Below are 18,258 nucleotides of genomic sequence, written 5' to 3' on the forward strand. Positions count from 1 at the left end.
CCATTTGTAGTGCTAGCGTGTGTATGTATGCACATCAAAGTGTATGCTCTATCTAAGGGTGGTCTGAACGTTCTCTCATCAATAGTAGCACAGTGCCTCTACCTTAGTCAATTCACACCAGGGTTTTCATTGGGTAGTGTCCTGGATTAAGCAACACCAGAGGGAGACTAAAGAATCCTCCACTCCCCTTTTCTGGACTACATGGACACTCACATAAAATGTAATCACACTAAATTGAATTCAGAGGCTACACCGACACATTTATTGCTGAGCGAAAGCTTTGAAAAGGGATTTTTGAACTTTATAGAAATTTAGACTATTATAGTATGAACAATACAATCATATAAACCTAACAAAAAGCACACTACAGCATTTTTTATACAACATCTGAAACAGATCTCTATGAGCTATTATAAAATAGAGGTACCTCTATTACCACTTGTATATTACTTGCTAGACTAAACTATTGATATAAAACCCTACTCAGATGTCTATCTAAATCACTTTAAACATCTATAAACAGTTAAAATACCAATACAGTCCTAAAGAAACAAATACATATATATCTATATAGTTCTGCAGCTTTATCATAAGGTAGTTTGAATATAGGCCCTTTCTCCTTTCACCTCCAACATAAAGCAGTTTGCAGCCTGAAGTACAAGACAATGTCCCAATCCACCTAACTCCCAGCCTAACTTTAATAGCAATTCCTGGTTACGCCATTCTCTCACTTGTACTGAATTGTATGGGCTTTGTTAACATTCACAGTAATGACAGCTTTCTCCTTCCTCCGTTTCTTCACTGAGTTTCTTTAGCAGACATAGCAAACAGTGACATCCATATAATAGTTGCTAAATAAATGATCTCCTCTTTATAAATATTGCATGAAGAACTGAACACTTTTACAGCTTTCTCTTAATTTGACTTTCCAATCACTCTGGCTAACTATCCCTGTCCTCACCCTTGTAATGATATATCAGTCCTGCAAAAGGGTGTAAGTTAAATTTCTTCCGGGCTCTACACCGCAACCCTATCTAACTAACAAATATGGCTCAGTCCAATCATATGAACAATATAAGAAACATTGGTATTTGTCAGACTCTCTTTTTCTATTTGCTCCTCTGTTCTGACTTCTCCCAACAGCCCACTTCATAGCGTCTCCTGTTATTGCATTTTCCTCTGCCTATACAGCATTGGTCTCTCACATCACTGCTGTAACCCTTACTCAATTCTGTTTCCTTTTCTCTCCTCCATGCTTCTTCTTCTCTTATTCCAACTGCTGTACCTTTTCAGTTTTTTTATTCCCAGAATGCCATCCTATCTTCTCTGCTCGTGCAGGGTGTTCTCTTATTTTTCCCCCACTTGTTTGCAGGCTTGCCAAGACACTAGTCCCTAGCCGGAGGTCAGGGTACCAGTGCCTATGCGCAGACTGCCTTGTCGACCAGCGCTACATAACACTTTAATAGTTTGTATTATTGATTATTATTATTATTATTATATTTGTTTAGCTTGCTTTTCAGTCTCTGACCCCAGAGCTTAATGTCTGGTGAATTAAAAGAAATTAAAATTTCTTATTAAATTTATTCAGCTTGAAAAGATTCACCAGTTTGGATGGGTGATGTAACCAGACCATATCACCTTTCAATTGGGTGAATACTTTCTGCTAGTGGAAAAACTAGAATATAGGTAACAAATGGGCCAGTAGTTTTCATCATGAACTCCTAACACTTGAAACACTATGTTCCTCATTGTTTTTTTATTTTTTAAATGTAGTCAACTTCAATAACATTTATGAATAGAAGAGGTAATTTAGGAAGTTTCAATAATTTGCACCGACAGAGCAAATTTCGCTCTGTGATGTCATGTGCCAATTTGTAGTCTGTGGTTCCTGTTTATAATGGTAATCAAGTGCAATCACATGACTTAACACATCAGTATGGAGGCAAATGAACAATCGTGACTGTTGAAGAACCTTCTCCTATGATATGATTCTCAAGCCATTTCATGCATTGTTCAAAGTACCTCCCATCCTCCCAGCCACATTGCAACATTAGCTATTTTGCATGTGTTTGTAAAACCCCACACACAACTCTGGTCAGTTTCCGATAACAGCTTTGAAACCCGAGACAAAGGAGGGTGTTGGGACACTGGGAGGGTCACTTGCTTTTTACTGTTGGACACATACATAGTGGGGAGAACCGACAGGGGTGATGACATCATCAGCCCTGGACACAAGAAGCTCCATGTGTGTGTGGTGAATCACTACACACACACGCTGTTACTTGGGAGGCTGGGAGTTTCCAGGTCTGGACTATAAAAGTCCAGACCCGGGACCCCCTTCTCTCTCTCTGGATGCCTGCTGCCCCTTAACAACGAGCTCTACACTACACTAGGAACACTACACTAGGAACATTACACTAGGAACATTACACTAGGAACATTATAGAAATAGGGATACACTACACTGCAGAAAAGATCTATAGGATTACAACACACTACAATATATATATATATTACACTAAGCTACAAGAAAAGATTCTATGCTACAGGAACGTTCCCTACACTGCAGATAAGAATCGGACCGACGATACAAGGACTTGATAAGTATCATTAATATATATATATATATATATATATATATATATATATATATATATATATATATATATATCCATAGAGCTATATGTGTATTTGTAATGTGGATGTAACTATTTATATACATATAATTGAGTAGCTATTGTCTGATATTTGTGATAGTTATATCAATATTATGAATACTGATTCTTATTAAGGATACATATGTAAAGCTAGGATAGTGTAAGGAATAACGGTGGTGAACCTAGGGTTAATGTTATATTGATATACTACGTTATGTTGAACAACGTTATGATATATGTGTGAATTGTGAATACAAGCTTTTCTGTGTTACCAGTAAAATACTTTGATTTAAATACATATATATGTTGTGAGTATTGACTATTTATAACGAATATATACTGTGAAGTACTGCTGAGATACAGTGATTATTGGATAAATAGTTTTGTAAAACTTGTGTTATTTAGTGTGGTCAAAAGACTGAGTAAGGCAACACTGTGTAAGGAAAAGTGTGAGTTTTATAGCGAGTGTATCTAAGAACAAAATAAGAGGATAGCGTGCGCATGTAAGGTGCTACCACAGGTCCTTTTACAGTGACCCTTCTGATGAGACACCCACATGGTTGAGTGTTCTTGTAGAGTAAGTGCTAGCTGCAAGAATGCAGCTAATATTGTACCAGATGTAAAATCAATGTTTTCTGTTTACCAGACCAAACCACATTCAAGTGTTTCTATGTTCTTGTTTGACTTATACATAATTGTTAAATTAATTGTGTACCCTACTAAATTGCACATTGCTTTTTTCAAGGCTTTCTTTTTTATTAGCATAGCAAAAATAAATATATTTTGCTTTAAGTGCATTACACAGATTAAAAAGGTACATTTAACAAGAAAATACACACTTGTGCAAATGGCTGAGCCAGATATTTCCATGGAGGCGCTACCCAATAGTGGGCAGTAGATGTGCACCTATTTATGTGTAAAGTTATCAAAGTTATCAGGGGCATTTGTGCAAATCTGCTGTATGTTTGCATTTTTTGCAGTTATAACCCTTACTTTATCTTTGGTACATGATGCTAGAACTGATTTGTCAATTAAAACAAAATCAATATATTAAAGGATATGTCCACCTTTTGCAAAGATGTATAGACTCAAAGGGTAATTTTCCTTCATGTAGCTCCCTAGAGTGTATTTAAAGCTTTTCTGACATATAAAGGTATGTTGATAAATAGCTGCTGCTGATGATGATGTCTGTTCTGTTTACAGTGAAACACCTTGTGCATTGTACATATGGCCATCCCTCACAGATATGCCATCTGTATGATGTCAGCAGCTTTCAATTCTCCCCCATGAATAGCTTTTGGAGCTAAAAATGTAATGCCCCCAAAAGCTGGACATGAACTAAAGCAGTAATTATACATATTTATGTTCATGTCTATTGTTTGCTTATGTGTTTTGGAGGCCAAATGCATGAACACCAGTTACATTGTGCATCAATAGTTTCATTAACACTTAACTTCTTCCAGCTACCATTGGAATAGAAGGGAGAGTTTATTACTCGAAAATGCCATGAATCTAAAAGAAGCAAGCTCCATCTGTAATATTCTGGCTAGAAGAAGTGAATCATTTCAATTGGTATGCCTGCATACTCCAAGGTCTTAATTTTCAGTGGGACATTTCCTATTATGTGTAATAAATTGTGTATGCATTTAAATACTATTGATAGATTTGCCTTATATGACATTGCCAGTATTAAATAATTTTATTATAACCTTAAACATCCTTACTTTTCTTGTATTCATTTACAATACAATATCTGACATTAAAGTTTTCCCATCCATCTAGCCTTTTCATTAGAAATATCAATGCAATGATTGGTACATGGTCTACACCATATACATATATGATATATTTTCCATGCAGCATTTTCTATGACAGTATACTGTAAAAACTCTCCGTGACATAATACAGTTAAATAATCTGGTCAGTATACAGTATTTCCACTATCCCATTGTTCACAGTATTGCCAAATGTCAACATACAGTATTGTTCCTCATGCCAGAAAATATGATATTAACCCTCATGTCACTACATTCAGTATTTCCACCCTAGTGAGTATACACATTACTGAATCCATGCCAGTATAAAAAATAATAATCCTCATGCCTGTGCCCACAGGGGCATATTCAATTAGCCGCGACGTGCCTTCGCGACTGGGTTGCGAGGAGAAATCTGTGACATTGTGGCACCATAGTATCAGGAAAAGTGCGCAGCCGTGATGTTCAGAGGAACATTGTGGCTAATTGAATATGCCCCACAGAATTTTGCCTTTGTGCTTATTCCTGTCAGTGATGCCATTGTGTTAAGTACCCAGCGTGAATAGATATGATGTGGTTGATTCTTCTCCAGTGAACAACAAAAGCAAATTAGAATGAATGAAATGTAGGTTCTGAAGGAATTGCAAATTCTGCAATGGGAGGAGGTTGAAGTGCTGGCTTGGACATTGATGATCTTGGTATCCCTAAATAGAACTTGTTAATGGCCCATGGACCCTGTTGCAAAATCTGATCCGGGGCTCCCTTGGCATGCTAAAGCATGACCGTAGCCTGTTAAATATATATAGGAGACTAATGTATACAGTACTTTTCAGACAGATGAATAGTGAAATGCAGTAACTTACCACTTGATTGCTGATAGAATTATTTGAAAATCCACTGAAATTGGACTGAGGCAATGTCAGCACCAACACATTTTTCATGTAGGCAAGAGAGCTGCTGTTTTCAAAATACTCAGAGCTGTGGGAAGAAAATGACTAGATAATCAAATGTTACAAACGTACAATCCTTTACTCTCTGTGGACAATGTTTGGCTTAAAGTTGTCGCATGTCACAAAAAAAATGTGTTTTGTAAGACAAAATAAACCTAGACTAGTGTAATAATGAAGACTGTACCTTCACAAGTATTTGTGAATTGTTACACAGTATCTAGATATTGAGAAGTGTCTCTTTTAAGCTACATTATTTGTTTTGCCAGTATTCATATGTGATATCTTGAACCAAAATACACAATATTTGTCATGGCTCCATAAAAACTTATTAGTGAAATCAGATAAGGCTTTGTCTAGTTGACTGTGTTAAAACAGAAAGTAAAGTTACAACTAAGCTTTTCATTTTCCCCTCACACTACAGTGGCTGCAGGCATGTTCCTTTTTTATGTTTCTATAATACTACTTAAACAGTCTCCTCCATTGATATGTATTTAACACATGAAAGGTAACTAACTTAAAAAGTATATCTGGAACAAATGACAACATTTGTGAAGTACTATTGTTTTTAGAAATATAATTACTTTCCTGTGCATTGTAAAGGCAAAACTAGATTTTTTTTTCGATACATCTTTTTTTCCAGAGCCAGTTAGTCAATGGATTGCATGTTGACCCCCCTTCCACAGTAGGGCATCTGCCATCCGTTTAACATTCTGCTGCCTACAATTTTAGTTTACTTATACAGTCATATCCAAAAGTTTTGAGAATTACACAAATATTATTATTCACAAAGTCTGGTGCCTCAGTTTCTATGATGATAATTTGCATATACTCCAGAATGTCGTGAAGAGTGATCAGATGAATTGCAATTAATTCAAAGTCCCTCTTTGCCATGACAATGAACTTTATCCAAAAACCCTTACACTGCATTTCAACCCTACCACAAAAGGACCAGCTGACATCAGGTAAGTGATTCTCTCGGTAACACAGGTGAGAGTGTTAACAAGGACAAGGCTGGAGATCACTCTGTCATGCTGATTGAGCTAGAATAACAGACTGGAAGCTTTAAAAGGAGAGTGGTACTTGAAATCATTGTTCTTCCTCTGTTAACCATGGTTACCTGCAAGGAAACATGTGCAGTCATCATTGCTTTGCACAAAAAGGGCTTCACAGGCAAGGATATTGCTGCTAGTAAGATTGCACCTAAATCAACCATTTATGGGATCATCAAGAACTTCAAGGAGACAGGTTCAATAGTTGTGAAGAAGGCTTCAGGGTGCTCAAGAACGTCCAGCAAGCACCAGCACTGTCTCTTAAAGTGGATTCAGTGCAGAACTTGCTCAGGAATGGCAGCAGGCAGGTGTGAGTGCATCTGCATGCACAGTGAGGTGAAGACTTTTGGAGGAGGGCCTGGTGTTAAGAAGGCCAGCAAAGAAGACACTTCTCTCCAGGAAATACATCAGGGACAGACTGATATTCTGCAAAAGGTACAGGGATTGAACTGCTGAGGACTGGGGTAAAGTCATTTTCTCTGATGAATTCCCTTTCAGATTTTTTAGGCATCTGGAAAACGCTTGTCTAGAGAAGTAAAGGTGAGCTCTACCATCAGTCCTGTGTCATGCCAACAGTAAAGCATTCTGAGACCATTCATGTGTGGGGTTGCTTCTCAGCCAAGGGAGTGGGCTCACTCACAATGTTGCCTAAGAACCCAGCCATGAATAAAGAATGGTACCAAAATTTCCTCCAAGAGCAACTTCTCCCAACCATCCAAGAACAGTTTGGTGAAGAACGATGCCTTTTCCAGCATGATGGAGCACCTTGCCATCAGGCAAAAGTGATAACTAAGTGGCTCGGGGGATCAAAACATCGAAACTTTGGGTCCATGGCCAGAAAACTCCCCAGACCTTAATCCCATTGAGAACTTGTGGTTAATCCTCAAGAGGCAGGTGGACAAACAAGAACCCACAAATTCTGACAAACTCCAAGCATTAATTAGGCAAGAATTGGCATCCATCAATCACTATGTGGCCCAGAAGTTGATTGACAACATGCCAGGGGACGAATTGCAGACGTCTTCAAAAAGAAGGGATAACACTGCAAGTATTGACTCTTTGCATAAACTTAATGTAATTGTCAATAAAATCCTTTGACACTTATGAAATGCTTGTAATTTTACTTCAGTACACCATAGCAACATCTGACAAAAAGGTCTAAAAACACTGAAGCAGCAAACGGTGAAAACCAATATTTGTGTCATTCTCAAAACTTTTGGCCAAGACTGTAGGCACGGAAATAGTTATAAAAAAATGTTCAAGAAATCAATATAAGCAAAGCTGGATAATGTTGAAGTAACTTTTAATAAAACTAACAGAAATACATATATGCTCATATATTTAAGATTAGGGTCTGTTCTTTTAAGAGAACGTGTTGCACAATACACATATTGCATAACAAGAGACACGTCTTTAGTTATTTTCTATTACTGCACAATTCATGAGCAAAACAGATTAGATAATGGTCATATGATTGTATTTCGCAATCATCGCCGGATATGTCCAAAGAAATATTGGCACCGTTAAAGGTCAAGCTGACCATCCAATAGAACATGTTATTTTAATGATAGAGTGCCAGAAGTGATGTAAGCTGGGAAGGTGTGTTTTGAAGTAAGAAGGAGTTCCATATTCTATAAAAGAATAAGTTAATCAAATATAGGGTGTCAATTGGCATTTGAGACCCTGGGCGTATGTCTGCTTCGTCCAATATGGCTGTATCTATGTATAATACCTTTTTAGTAAATTATAGAAATATTATATTTTGGAAACTTGCTCATCTCATTTATTATTTAAAGAGACGGAAAGAAAATAACTTATACAATAACTAAACCAACAGGCCAGGACAATAATGCACCCCCAGCAAATAAAAATGGAAATAGATAAATTCTAAGGCAGAATTTTAGGTGCTTCCATTGGCTTATAATATAATAAATCAACTTTATCTTTCATCCAAACACCTCACCGTTCAGTCCAAAGTTCTTTAAACTAGAAGAAACTAGATGGTTAATTGATCAGAGTCAATTGATTGCACTCTCTGTCCAAAGTTTATTTATACACCAGTACATTTACATGATTTGCCAAGGACACATAAACAAACATCAAAAAGACAACATTTGTTTTCAGTTACATACTTCCTTTGTGTGTACATTTTTTGTCTACTATGGGTGAAAGAAAAAATTATGCTTAAAAGTAACCTTTAGAAATCTAGCTATTAAGTGTGGAAATAATGTTAAATAAAAATGTTACTGTTATACTAGTTTTAAATGTAGCTAGGTAGGTCCTCTATGCATCATTAGTTACTTTAACATATACCCTAAAGGAGTTCCTTTCATTTATGGTCATCAGGGCACCCAGCTAACTAGACGCTCCCCATGAAGTACACCGACTGCTGGCTTAAGGCCCTGTCAGACTTTCTCCTAGTGGTCATTCATCTTGTGCTGGAAGTGCAGATTGATCCTTAGAAGAAAATCACAGGCTTAAATTAGAACATAGCTAACAATCTCCAAGTACTTATGTGATTATGCTCCTTTGGTAAATTGGATGTCCATGGTTCATCTTAATGTACAGCTAGTGCCTGCTATCATCTGAGGACTTGGGGAAGGCTAGTTGACAGCCCCTTTTGCTAGTAGGTGCCAATCAGACAATAACTGGCTATCTAAGGACTTCTCTGCTGAAGCCACACCACTGTTGGAACTTTGACCAGGCATAAAAAATGGTTTTGCCCCACCAACGGGAATCTTATGTAGGGATAGCTCTGGTTAGGGATTAAGGCTCCTGTTGGACTGGTCATGGAACGGTGACCAGAACGACTGATGATCATGTCAGTCATTCTGACCTGTGTAGGCCTTCAAGGACCCTGTCACTCTGTGGGGAGACTTTGGTCCCTATCTTCCTGGTAGAGGAGTGGAAGATGGTGGCTCTGCAACTGGGACAGCACTAGTTGGAATGATGACTATAGCTCCTTTGGGAATGGATGTAAAGTAGGAAGTGATAGGTAAATTGATGTGTTAAGTGTTTTACTTTGTGCAATAAAGCCTATTTTTGCTTGTAACCAGCTGTTCTCCTAAGTAATTCCAAAGTTCCTAAGTGTAGTTGGTGGTTAGGCTTCCTCTGGGCAAATCCAGTCAGCTAGCAAGGAAAAGGTGCAAAACATTCACTTGTTATCATCACAGTAGCCAAGACTGAAAGTCAGACAGTGGAAAGAGCAGAGTCATTCAACAGCAAAGAGTACTGATGAGAGGTTCCTGTAAAACTGATGCAGGAAGACTTGGTTCCAAATGCACCTCTATATAACATGTAGTTATTACAGCCAAATTGTTTTCTGTTAACTTTCATCCCAGCTCTCTGTGAGCAAGTGTGAATAGTTTCTACTAAAATTTGATATTTTAATCCTACAAAGTGGGTAAAGACTTACTTGAAAATATCAAGGAGAATGACAACCATGTCTTCAGGAAGTTCCACTGTCTCTGTGACCTTCTTAACATCAGCAGGTGAGCCACACATAAGAAGTACTACAGCAGGAAATATATGTTAAACTGTTTAGAATTTCTTTCAAATGTCCTTTTTTTATTTGATTGAAAAAAGTAGACAAACTAATTTTCAAATTTTTTTTTTGCTTTGCTAATGCATAATTTGGGAAAAGAAACAAACATTCAAAATGGTCCAATTTATTTCATCCCAGTTTCATTTATAATATAATAATAATTATTATTATTAATTAATAATAGTAATTTGCATGGTCAAACTTGTACATAGTGCTTATTTGTATATCATGTGATAAAAGTGGAAGGTCTAACACAGAAATCATTCTCTTACAGACAGAGAAGTCTTCATTGCAGCATTGTGCTAACATGACTCAATATTTAGCATTATTTTCGTTGGACTCCTTTTGTGTCCAGACTAAGCTGCAGTTGTTGAAATAAAGCAACAACTAACAATATGGCAAGTATACTGAATTGTCCATTTCCTCTACTATCATGTATAATACTTTACTGGACTGAACTGGTTGGACGGAAACATACAGTAGCTTGTGACTATTATCTAGAACTTTTAGTGCACCCAATTGTATGTAAACAAAATTTAACACACTGTATTTTTACCATTAGAATAACATTTTTTTTTAATCTCTGTCTATATGCTCTATATTGGTATTGATATGAGGTTAAGTCTCATGATTAAAAGTAGTCTTAGGGAGCAATTCTGTTTCTAGCGATAAGTATCCAGACATTATCACAATGTCTGGCTGCACTCATTATCGGGTACTTTGGTATCACGTATTTTCCTGCGCATCTCTATGGGGTGCGAGAAAAAATGTTTGATGTTACATTACTGCTGAGTGCATTTGTGGCACATCTCTAGGAATTAAATAGGATCCCAAATCCGTCACTTCACATTTTTAAAAGGTTATACATTCAGAATAATCAATAAATAAATACAATATATATATATATATATATATATATATATATATATATTTCTAATATTACGCAATTATTTGTAGTTTGTAAGATTTAACTTCATACCATTGCTTTTTCGATTTGGGTTTTCTATAACCCTTTTCAGATCATGCTCTTTCACGATTTCCCTGAAGGTCACTGCGCCAGTGAAATAGGATACAGTAGGCTCTAGTGCATTAATGTACCTGCCATGAAAATCAAAGTGGGAAATATACATTAATATATATATATATATATATATATATATATATATATTATATATATATAATATATGTGGCAAGAGCCGCTACTGCTGAAGCACACTCGAACAACCTCTTCTTTTTATGCAGATTTATTGTCAGGATGGAAAAATGTATTTGACAACATATGAATTTCACAGAAATTCTGGAGACCTTACACGCTAGCTAGACATAGACCAGCTCTAAAAGGACCAGCTAGCTTCCCCAGCGTTGGTCTCAGTGAACAAATGACACAAGAAAGCTTTTATACATGATACTCCTCCCCCAGCCTTAGCTTGATGGGCAGGTGACACACCCACCTTCCCTTTAAGAGGAAACGCCTATCAGTGGTTCTGTTTGCACTAGCAGACACATCCTGTCTGTTTGCTGAGAGGAAGGAGCTGTCAAACCATGTGAGATAACCAAATTTAAACTATCGTTTCTCATACATAAGTCTTTACCTGGTTTATCTTCAATCTAGGTGCATTACTGCACAACTGTTTTACTCTGCTTGCATGCTTTCTCTGCATCTTGTCAAATAAATGTCTCCTTTTGTATATATATATATATATATATATATATATATATATATATATATATATAATTAACTCCCTGCCATCTCCTTATCTACCAAAGGGCTAACACCATCTGGTGATAAGACTTCAAGCTCTGGGCATCTCAAAATACTTGCTTCTCAGCTGTATCTCTTGCTCCAGCTACAGGTCTAGTCTAAATGCCGATTACTAGTGATGATGGATGTGTATGCATGCTAGAAAATGTGTTTGCAATTAGTAACAACTGTAAAAATTTATTTTATGTACAGTAGACATTAAGAACATCCTAATAATATTAACATAGAACATTAATTGATTTTTTTTTCCCATTTTCTATGCATTCTTTTATGATTTATATTCAACATATATATTGAATGTATCCTGCAGGGTCTTGTCTAGTAGAGCAGAGCAGACCTACACCCGTATTCCTCACCACATGTAGCTTCACATCCACTCCTTGTTGAACTTGGGGTTACGTATCTCGGATTTACATGCATGTTAAAGCAAATGCACATTAGGCCTGATTCATTAAGGAACGTAAAGCAAAAAAAAAAAGGAGTAACTTTGCTCCTTGGAAAAACCCTAGTGCTTTGGAGGAGGAGGTAAACTTACTTTTTTTGCCTTACTTTTCTTAATGAATCAGGTCAATTGTGCTCAGCATGCGTCCCTTAATGAATCAAGCCCCATGTAACTATAACGGTGGAACGGCGGAGGGATGGGATGTGTGAGCTAGTACATCACGTAAATGTAACTGAGGTAGAACCAGGAGCAGAAACACCTGATTGGAGGCATATCTCTTTAGGGCGCTGGAAGATTGGTGCAATGATGATGACGACAATTAACCATCTATTCACATTAATAGATTAATATTTCCATTTGGGCTACAGCAGGAAAAGCGATTCCCATTTGATTTGAAAAGGGGAGAAAAACAGATATTAGTATTTAATTTAATTTGGCTTACTGAATTGTATTTATAATCTGTGTTTGTATTTATTTAAATTTATATGGTAAATCCGACTTTTGCATTTAATAATAGTGTGAAGATAGTATTTCCCCTTGTGTTGATGACATTTAATTTCATTATTAGATTGTATACAAATAGGGTAATGTGACAGTTTAATTTGCTACTAACACTGTCAAGCTACATAAACGCTTTCTTTATTATAGTGCGCAAGTATACACACTTGTTACTGGTGCTGTAAATCTGGTGCAAATACTAGTTATGTACAGCTAGATGTATTGTGAGATGTGACCAACTGAACAAAAATGGGCTTTTCCATGCATGAGTCTTTTGCTGCTTATATTTAGGGAGCAAATGCGTCTAACTCTACATGAGCCCCTTAGTGTGCCATACTGGTATAAATTGGGTGACTCACTATTCATTTCAGTTGTTACGGATTTACATGTTGAACCATTAATTAAAATGTTTATAACATTCACTAAAATATATGAAAAAGTTATCATACCATGGCAGGACTTGAGATGATATTCAATGTAATCACATGAAAGGGGTTATAATATAGTATGGGACCAACAAATCAAAAGCTTTGTGATAGGATGTTAGCAAATCTAAATAATTGAGAATCCTGATTTTCTGTAACACTCTCATGGAGAACACATACTGAATGCAGAGAACTTAAACTACATCTCTCAGTATGCCTCATGCTTGGGAAAGGAAATGACATGCTTCAGCCAGGAAGTGACATACATGTTTGAGAGGCTTACCCGGCAGTTCGGAGCTCTCTCTCCGGTCGTTGTGGCTGTCCTCCTATTGGCCGGGTCGGTGAGCCAATCAGGGCTCGCTACATCACTACGCCACCAAGCAGTGTCGCATTAGCACTACTTGATGTTGGCGCTCCCACATCTATATAAGCCGCCATCCTTAATTTAGTCCAACTGCAAAGCTGAAAGAAGAGGACGTTGTGAGACGTCCAAAAGAAAAGAAAACGACAGCAGTGGCGGAAGTGGTAGAGACTTCTTGTATGGGCTAGGAGCTACCCTGCTACGAGAAGACAGCCACTGGAAAGAAAGCAGAATATGTTGGGATTCAAGCCACCGAAGATCTCAACAGCGGGGAGTCCTTGTTGTATCAAGCTCCATGTAGAGAAGGTCTGCATTGCACTACTCATATAAAAAATACAGTCCTTTAAATTTATTAGCAAGTCGTGACTCAGGGCTTTACTGCAACTATTTTTAATTGGCCTGGAGGGGAATAGCCTTGCAGGAACTGCAGTTTGCCCTTTGCTTGCCTGGAGGCTTTACTGACACTTTCTACACCATACATTCGTCCAAATCCCTGTGGCCGGAATTTGCAACACTCAGCAGGTGCGCCAGCTGTGCCTAGATACAGGAGCAAATCAGTATTAATAACATTGTTGTGTTACAATTATAGTTTAGCCAACTTAGGAGCAAGCACATGTGCAGTGTGAGTGAGAGGGGGTCCTTCATGGTGTGCCACATCTTAGCAGAGGGCTAGCATGGTGGTATACATATCTGAGAGTAATGTTAATGAATTGCACTGATTTTATTACCTTGCATAACAAATTGTCTTTTGTTTATTGGGACACAAATCACTGTGCCCACAGTGCTTCAGGAGCAGCTGGATCAAGCCATGACTCTAAAGGAGTTAAGTTCCATTTGTAATATTATGGCTAGAAATTAGAGATGAGCGCACTCGGATTTCATGAATCCGAGCCCACCCGAGCAATGCCGATCCGAGTCGGATCTGAGACAGATCCGGGTATTGGCGCCAAATGAAAACCTGAAACCGAGGCTCGGAGTCATAATCCCGCTGTCGGATCTCACGATACTCGGATCCTAAATATTCCCCGCTAGTCGCCGCCATCTTCACTTGGGCATTGATCAGGGTAGAGGGAGGGTGTGTTAGGTGGTCCTCTGTCCTGGTAGATCTCGTGCTGTGCTGTTTAGTTCTGTGCTGTGCTGTGCTGTGCTGTGTTCTGCAGTATCAGTCCAGTGGTGCTGTTTGCTGTGCTCTGTCCTTCTAAGGGCATAGTTATTTCCCCATTATTCCCCATTTTCAAAAAAATTCAAAAAAAGTTATAAAAAAAAATACAAAAAAATAATTTTTAAAAAAATTAATTACAACAAAATTTGCAAAACCAATCCTTCAGTATAAGCCCATTGGTACTGCAATATTACCAAGTTCACACGATCAGCAGTAAAAGTCCAGTGGTACTGCAATATTACAAAGTTCACACATTCTGCAGTATCAGTCCAGTGGTGCTGTGTCCTGTGCTCTGTCCTTCTGAGTGCAGTGGTGCTGCTGGGTCCTGTGCTGTGTCCTGTTCAGTCCAGTGGTGCTGTGTCCTGTGCTCTGTGCTTCTAAGGTCATAGTTATTTCCTCATTATTCCCAAGTTTTTTTTAAAAAAAAAAAAAACTTATAAAAAAAATACAAAAAAAAAATGAAACAAAAAAGTAATTATAACAAAATTTGCAAAACCAATCCAGCAGTATAAGTCCATTGGTACTGCAATATTACCAAGTTCACACATTCTGCAGTATCTTGTGCTACATATAATGGAGACCAAAAATTTGGAGGATAAAGTAGGGAAAGATCAAGACCCACTTCCTCCTAATGCTGAAGCTGCTGCCACTAGTCATGACATAGACGATGAAATGCCATCAACGTCGTCTTCCAAGCCCGATGCCCAATCTCCTAGTACAGGGCATGTAAAATCCAAAAAGCCCAAGTTAAGTAAAAGTAGCAAAAAGAGAAACTTAAAATCATCTGCGGAGAAACGTAAAGTTGCCAATATGCCATTTACGACACGGAGTGGCAAGGAACGGCTTAGGCCCTGGCCCGTGTTCATGACTAGTGGTTCAGCTTCACCCAAGGATCTTAGCCCTCCTCCTCCCTTCCCCCCCCTACAAAAAATTGAAGAGAGTTATGCTGTCAGCAACAAAACAGCAAACAACTCTGCCTTCTAAAGAGAAATTATCACAATTCCCCAAGGCGAGTCCAAGGGTGTTGGTGGTTGTCAAGCCTGACCTTCCCATCACTGTACGGGAAGAGGTGGCTCGGGAGGAGGCTATTGATGTAGCTGGCGCTGTGGAGGAACTTGATGATGAGGATGGTGATGTGGTTATTGTAAATGAGGCACCAGGGGAGGAAACAGCTGATGTCCATGGGATGAAAAAGCCCATCGTCATGCCTGGTCAGAAGACCAAAAAATGCACCTCTTCGGTGTGGAGTTATTTTTATCCAAATCCAGACAACCAATGTATGGCCATATGTAGCTTATGTAAAGCTCAAATAAGCAGGGGTAAGGATCTTGCCCACCTAGGGACATCCTCCCTTATACGTCACCTGAATAACATTCATAGTTTAGTGGTTAGTTCAGGAACTGGGGCTAGGACCGTCATCGGTACAGGGACACCTAAATCCCGTGGTCCAGTTGGATACACACCAGCAACACCCTCCTCGTCAACTTCCTCCACGATCTCCATCAGATTGAGTCCTGCAGCCCAAGTCAGCAGCCAGACTAAGTCCTCCTCAATACAGGATTCATCCGAGGAATCCTGCAGCGGTACGCCTATTACTGCCACTGCTGCTGTTGCTGCTGTTAGTCGGTCATCTTCCCAGAAGGGAAGTCGTAAGACCGCTAAGTCTTTCACAAAACAATTGACCGTCCAACAGTCGTTTGCCATGACCACAAAATACGATAGTAGTCACCCTATTGCAAAGCGTATAACTGCGGCTGTAACTGCTATGTTGGTGTTAGACGTGCACCCGGTGTCCGCCATCAGTGGAGTGGGATTTAGAGGGTTGATGGAGGTATTGTGTCCCCGGTACCAAATCCCGTCGAGATTCCACTTCACTAGGCAGGCGATACCAAAAATGTACAGAGAAGTACTATAAAGTGTCCTCAGTGCTCTAAAAAATGCGGTTGTACCCACTGTCCACTTAACCACGGACATGTGGACAAGTGGTTCTGGGCAAACGAAGGACTATATGACTGTGACAGCCCACTGGGTAGATGCATCGCCTTCCACAGCAACAGCAGCAGCTGCATCAGTAGCAGCATCTCCACAACGGCTGCTCGTGCAAAGGCAGGCAACATTGTGTATTACAGGGTTTAATAAGAGGCACAACGCTGACAACCTATTAGAGAAACTGAGGGAAATTATCTCCCAGTGGCTTACTCCACTTAGACTCTCATGGGGATTTGTGGTGTCAGACAATGCCAGTAACATTGTGCGGGCATTAAATATGGGCAATTTCCAGCACGTCCCATGTTTTGCCCACACCATTAATTTGGTGGTGCAGCATTACCTCAAGAGTGACAGGGGTGTGCAGGAGATGCTTGCGGTGGCGCGCAAAATTGCTGGACACTTTCGGCATTCAGCCAGTGCCTACCGCAGAATAGAGGCACATCAAAAAACTATGAACCTGCCCTGCCATCACCTCAAACAAGAGGTTGTGCCGCGCTGGAACTCCACCTTCTATATGCTGCAGAGGATGGTGGAGCAGCAAAAGGCCATTCAGGCCTACACAGCCACCTACGACATAGGCAAAGGAGTGGGGATGCGCCTGAGTCAAGCGCAGTGGAGACTGATTTCCGTGTTGTGCAAGGTTCTCCAGCCGTTTGAACTTGCCACACGAGAAGTCAGTTCGACACTGCCAGCTTGAGTCAGGTCATTCCCCTAATCAGGCTGTTGCAGAAGCAGCTGGAGAAAGTGAGGGAGGAGCTGGTAAACCATTGTGATTACACCAAGCATGTAGCTCTTGTGGATGTAGCCCTTCGTAAGCTTTGCCAGGATCCGAGGGTGGTCACTCTTTTAAAGTCAGAGGAATACATTCTGGCCACCATGCTCGATCCTCGGTTTAAAGCGTATGTTGTGTCTCTGTTTCCGGCGGACACAAGTCTACAGCGGTGCAAAGACCTGCTGGTCAGGATATTGTCCTCTGAAGAGGACCGTGACATGCCAACAGCTCCACCCTCATTTTCTTCCACATCTATGGCTGCGTGGAAAAAGCTCAGTTTTCCTAAAAGAGCCGCTGGCGTGGATGCTGATAACATCTGGTCCGGACTGAAGGACCTGCCAACCATTGCAGACATGCCTACTGTCGCTGCATTGGATGCTGTCACAATTAAAAAAATGGTGGAGAATTATTTTGCTGACACCATCCAAATAGACATGTCAGACAGTCCATATTGTTACTGGCAGGAAAAAAAGGCAGTTTGGAAGCCCCTGTACAAACTGGCTCTATTTTACCTGAGTTGTCCCCCCTCCAGTGTGTACTCGGAAAGAGTTTTTAGTGCAGCGGGGAACCTGGTCAGTGAGCGGCGAAGGAGGTTGCTTCCTCAGAACGTTGAAAAAATGATGTTCATAAAAATGAATTATCAATTCCTCAATCAAGGACAACACTGCTCTCCAGATAGTACAGAGGGACCTGTGGTTGTGGAGTCCAGCGGGGACGAATTGATAATGTGCGATGAGGAGGAAGTACACACTGTAGGGGGAGAGGAATCAGAGGTTGAGGATGAGGACGACATCTTGCCTCAGTAGAGCCTGTTTATTTTGTACAGGGAGAGATGAATAGCTTTTTTGGTGTGGGGGCCCAAACAAACCAATCATTTCAGGCACAGTTTGGTA

At 39.4% G+C, this 18,258-nt stretch overlaps 1 protein-coding gene across 1 annotated transcript in view; it reads right to left on the reverse strand.

The window, feature by feature from the left end:
- Positions 1-18,258, reverse strand: part of GUCY2C (guanylate cyclase 2C) — a 174,681-nt gene that overhangs the window by 126,600 nt on the left and 29,823 nt on the right. Inside the window, exons 5-7 of the mRNA XM_075182882.1 lie at positions 10,934-11,052; positions 9,826-9,922; positions 5,275-5,389 (exon numbers count right to left, since the gene is read on the reverse strand). Coding sequence (XP_075038983.1) covers positions 5,275-5,389; positions 9,826-9,922; positions 10,934-11,052 — 331 coding nt within the window. The remainder of the gene's footprint in view (positions 1-5,274; positions 5,390-9,825; positions 9,923-10,933; positions 11,053-18,258) is intronic.

The sequence above is a fragment of the Mixophyes fleayi genome, chromosome 8 (assembly GCF_038048845.1).
Source record: "Mixophyes fleayi isolate aMixFle1 chromosome 8, aMixFle1.hap1, whole genome shotgun sequence".
NCBI lineage: Eukaryota > Metazoa > Chordata > Amphibia > Anura > Limnodynastidae > Mixophyes > Mixophyes fleayi.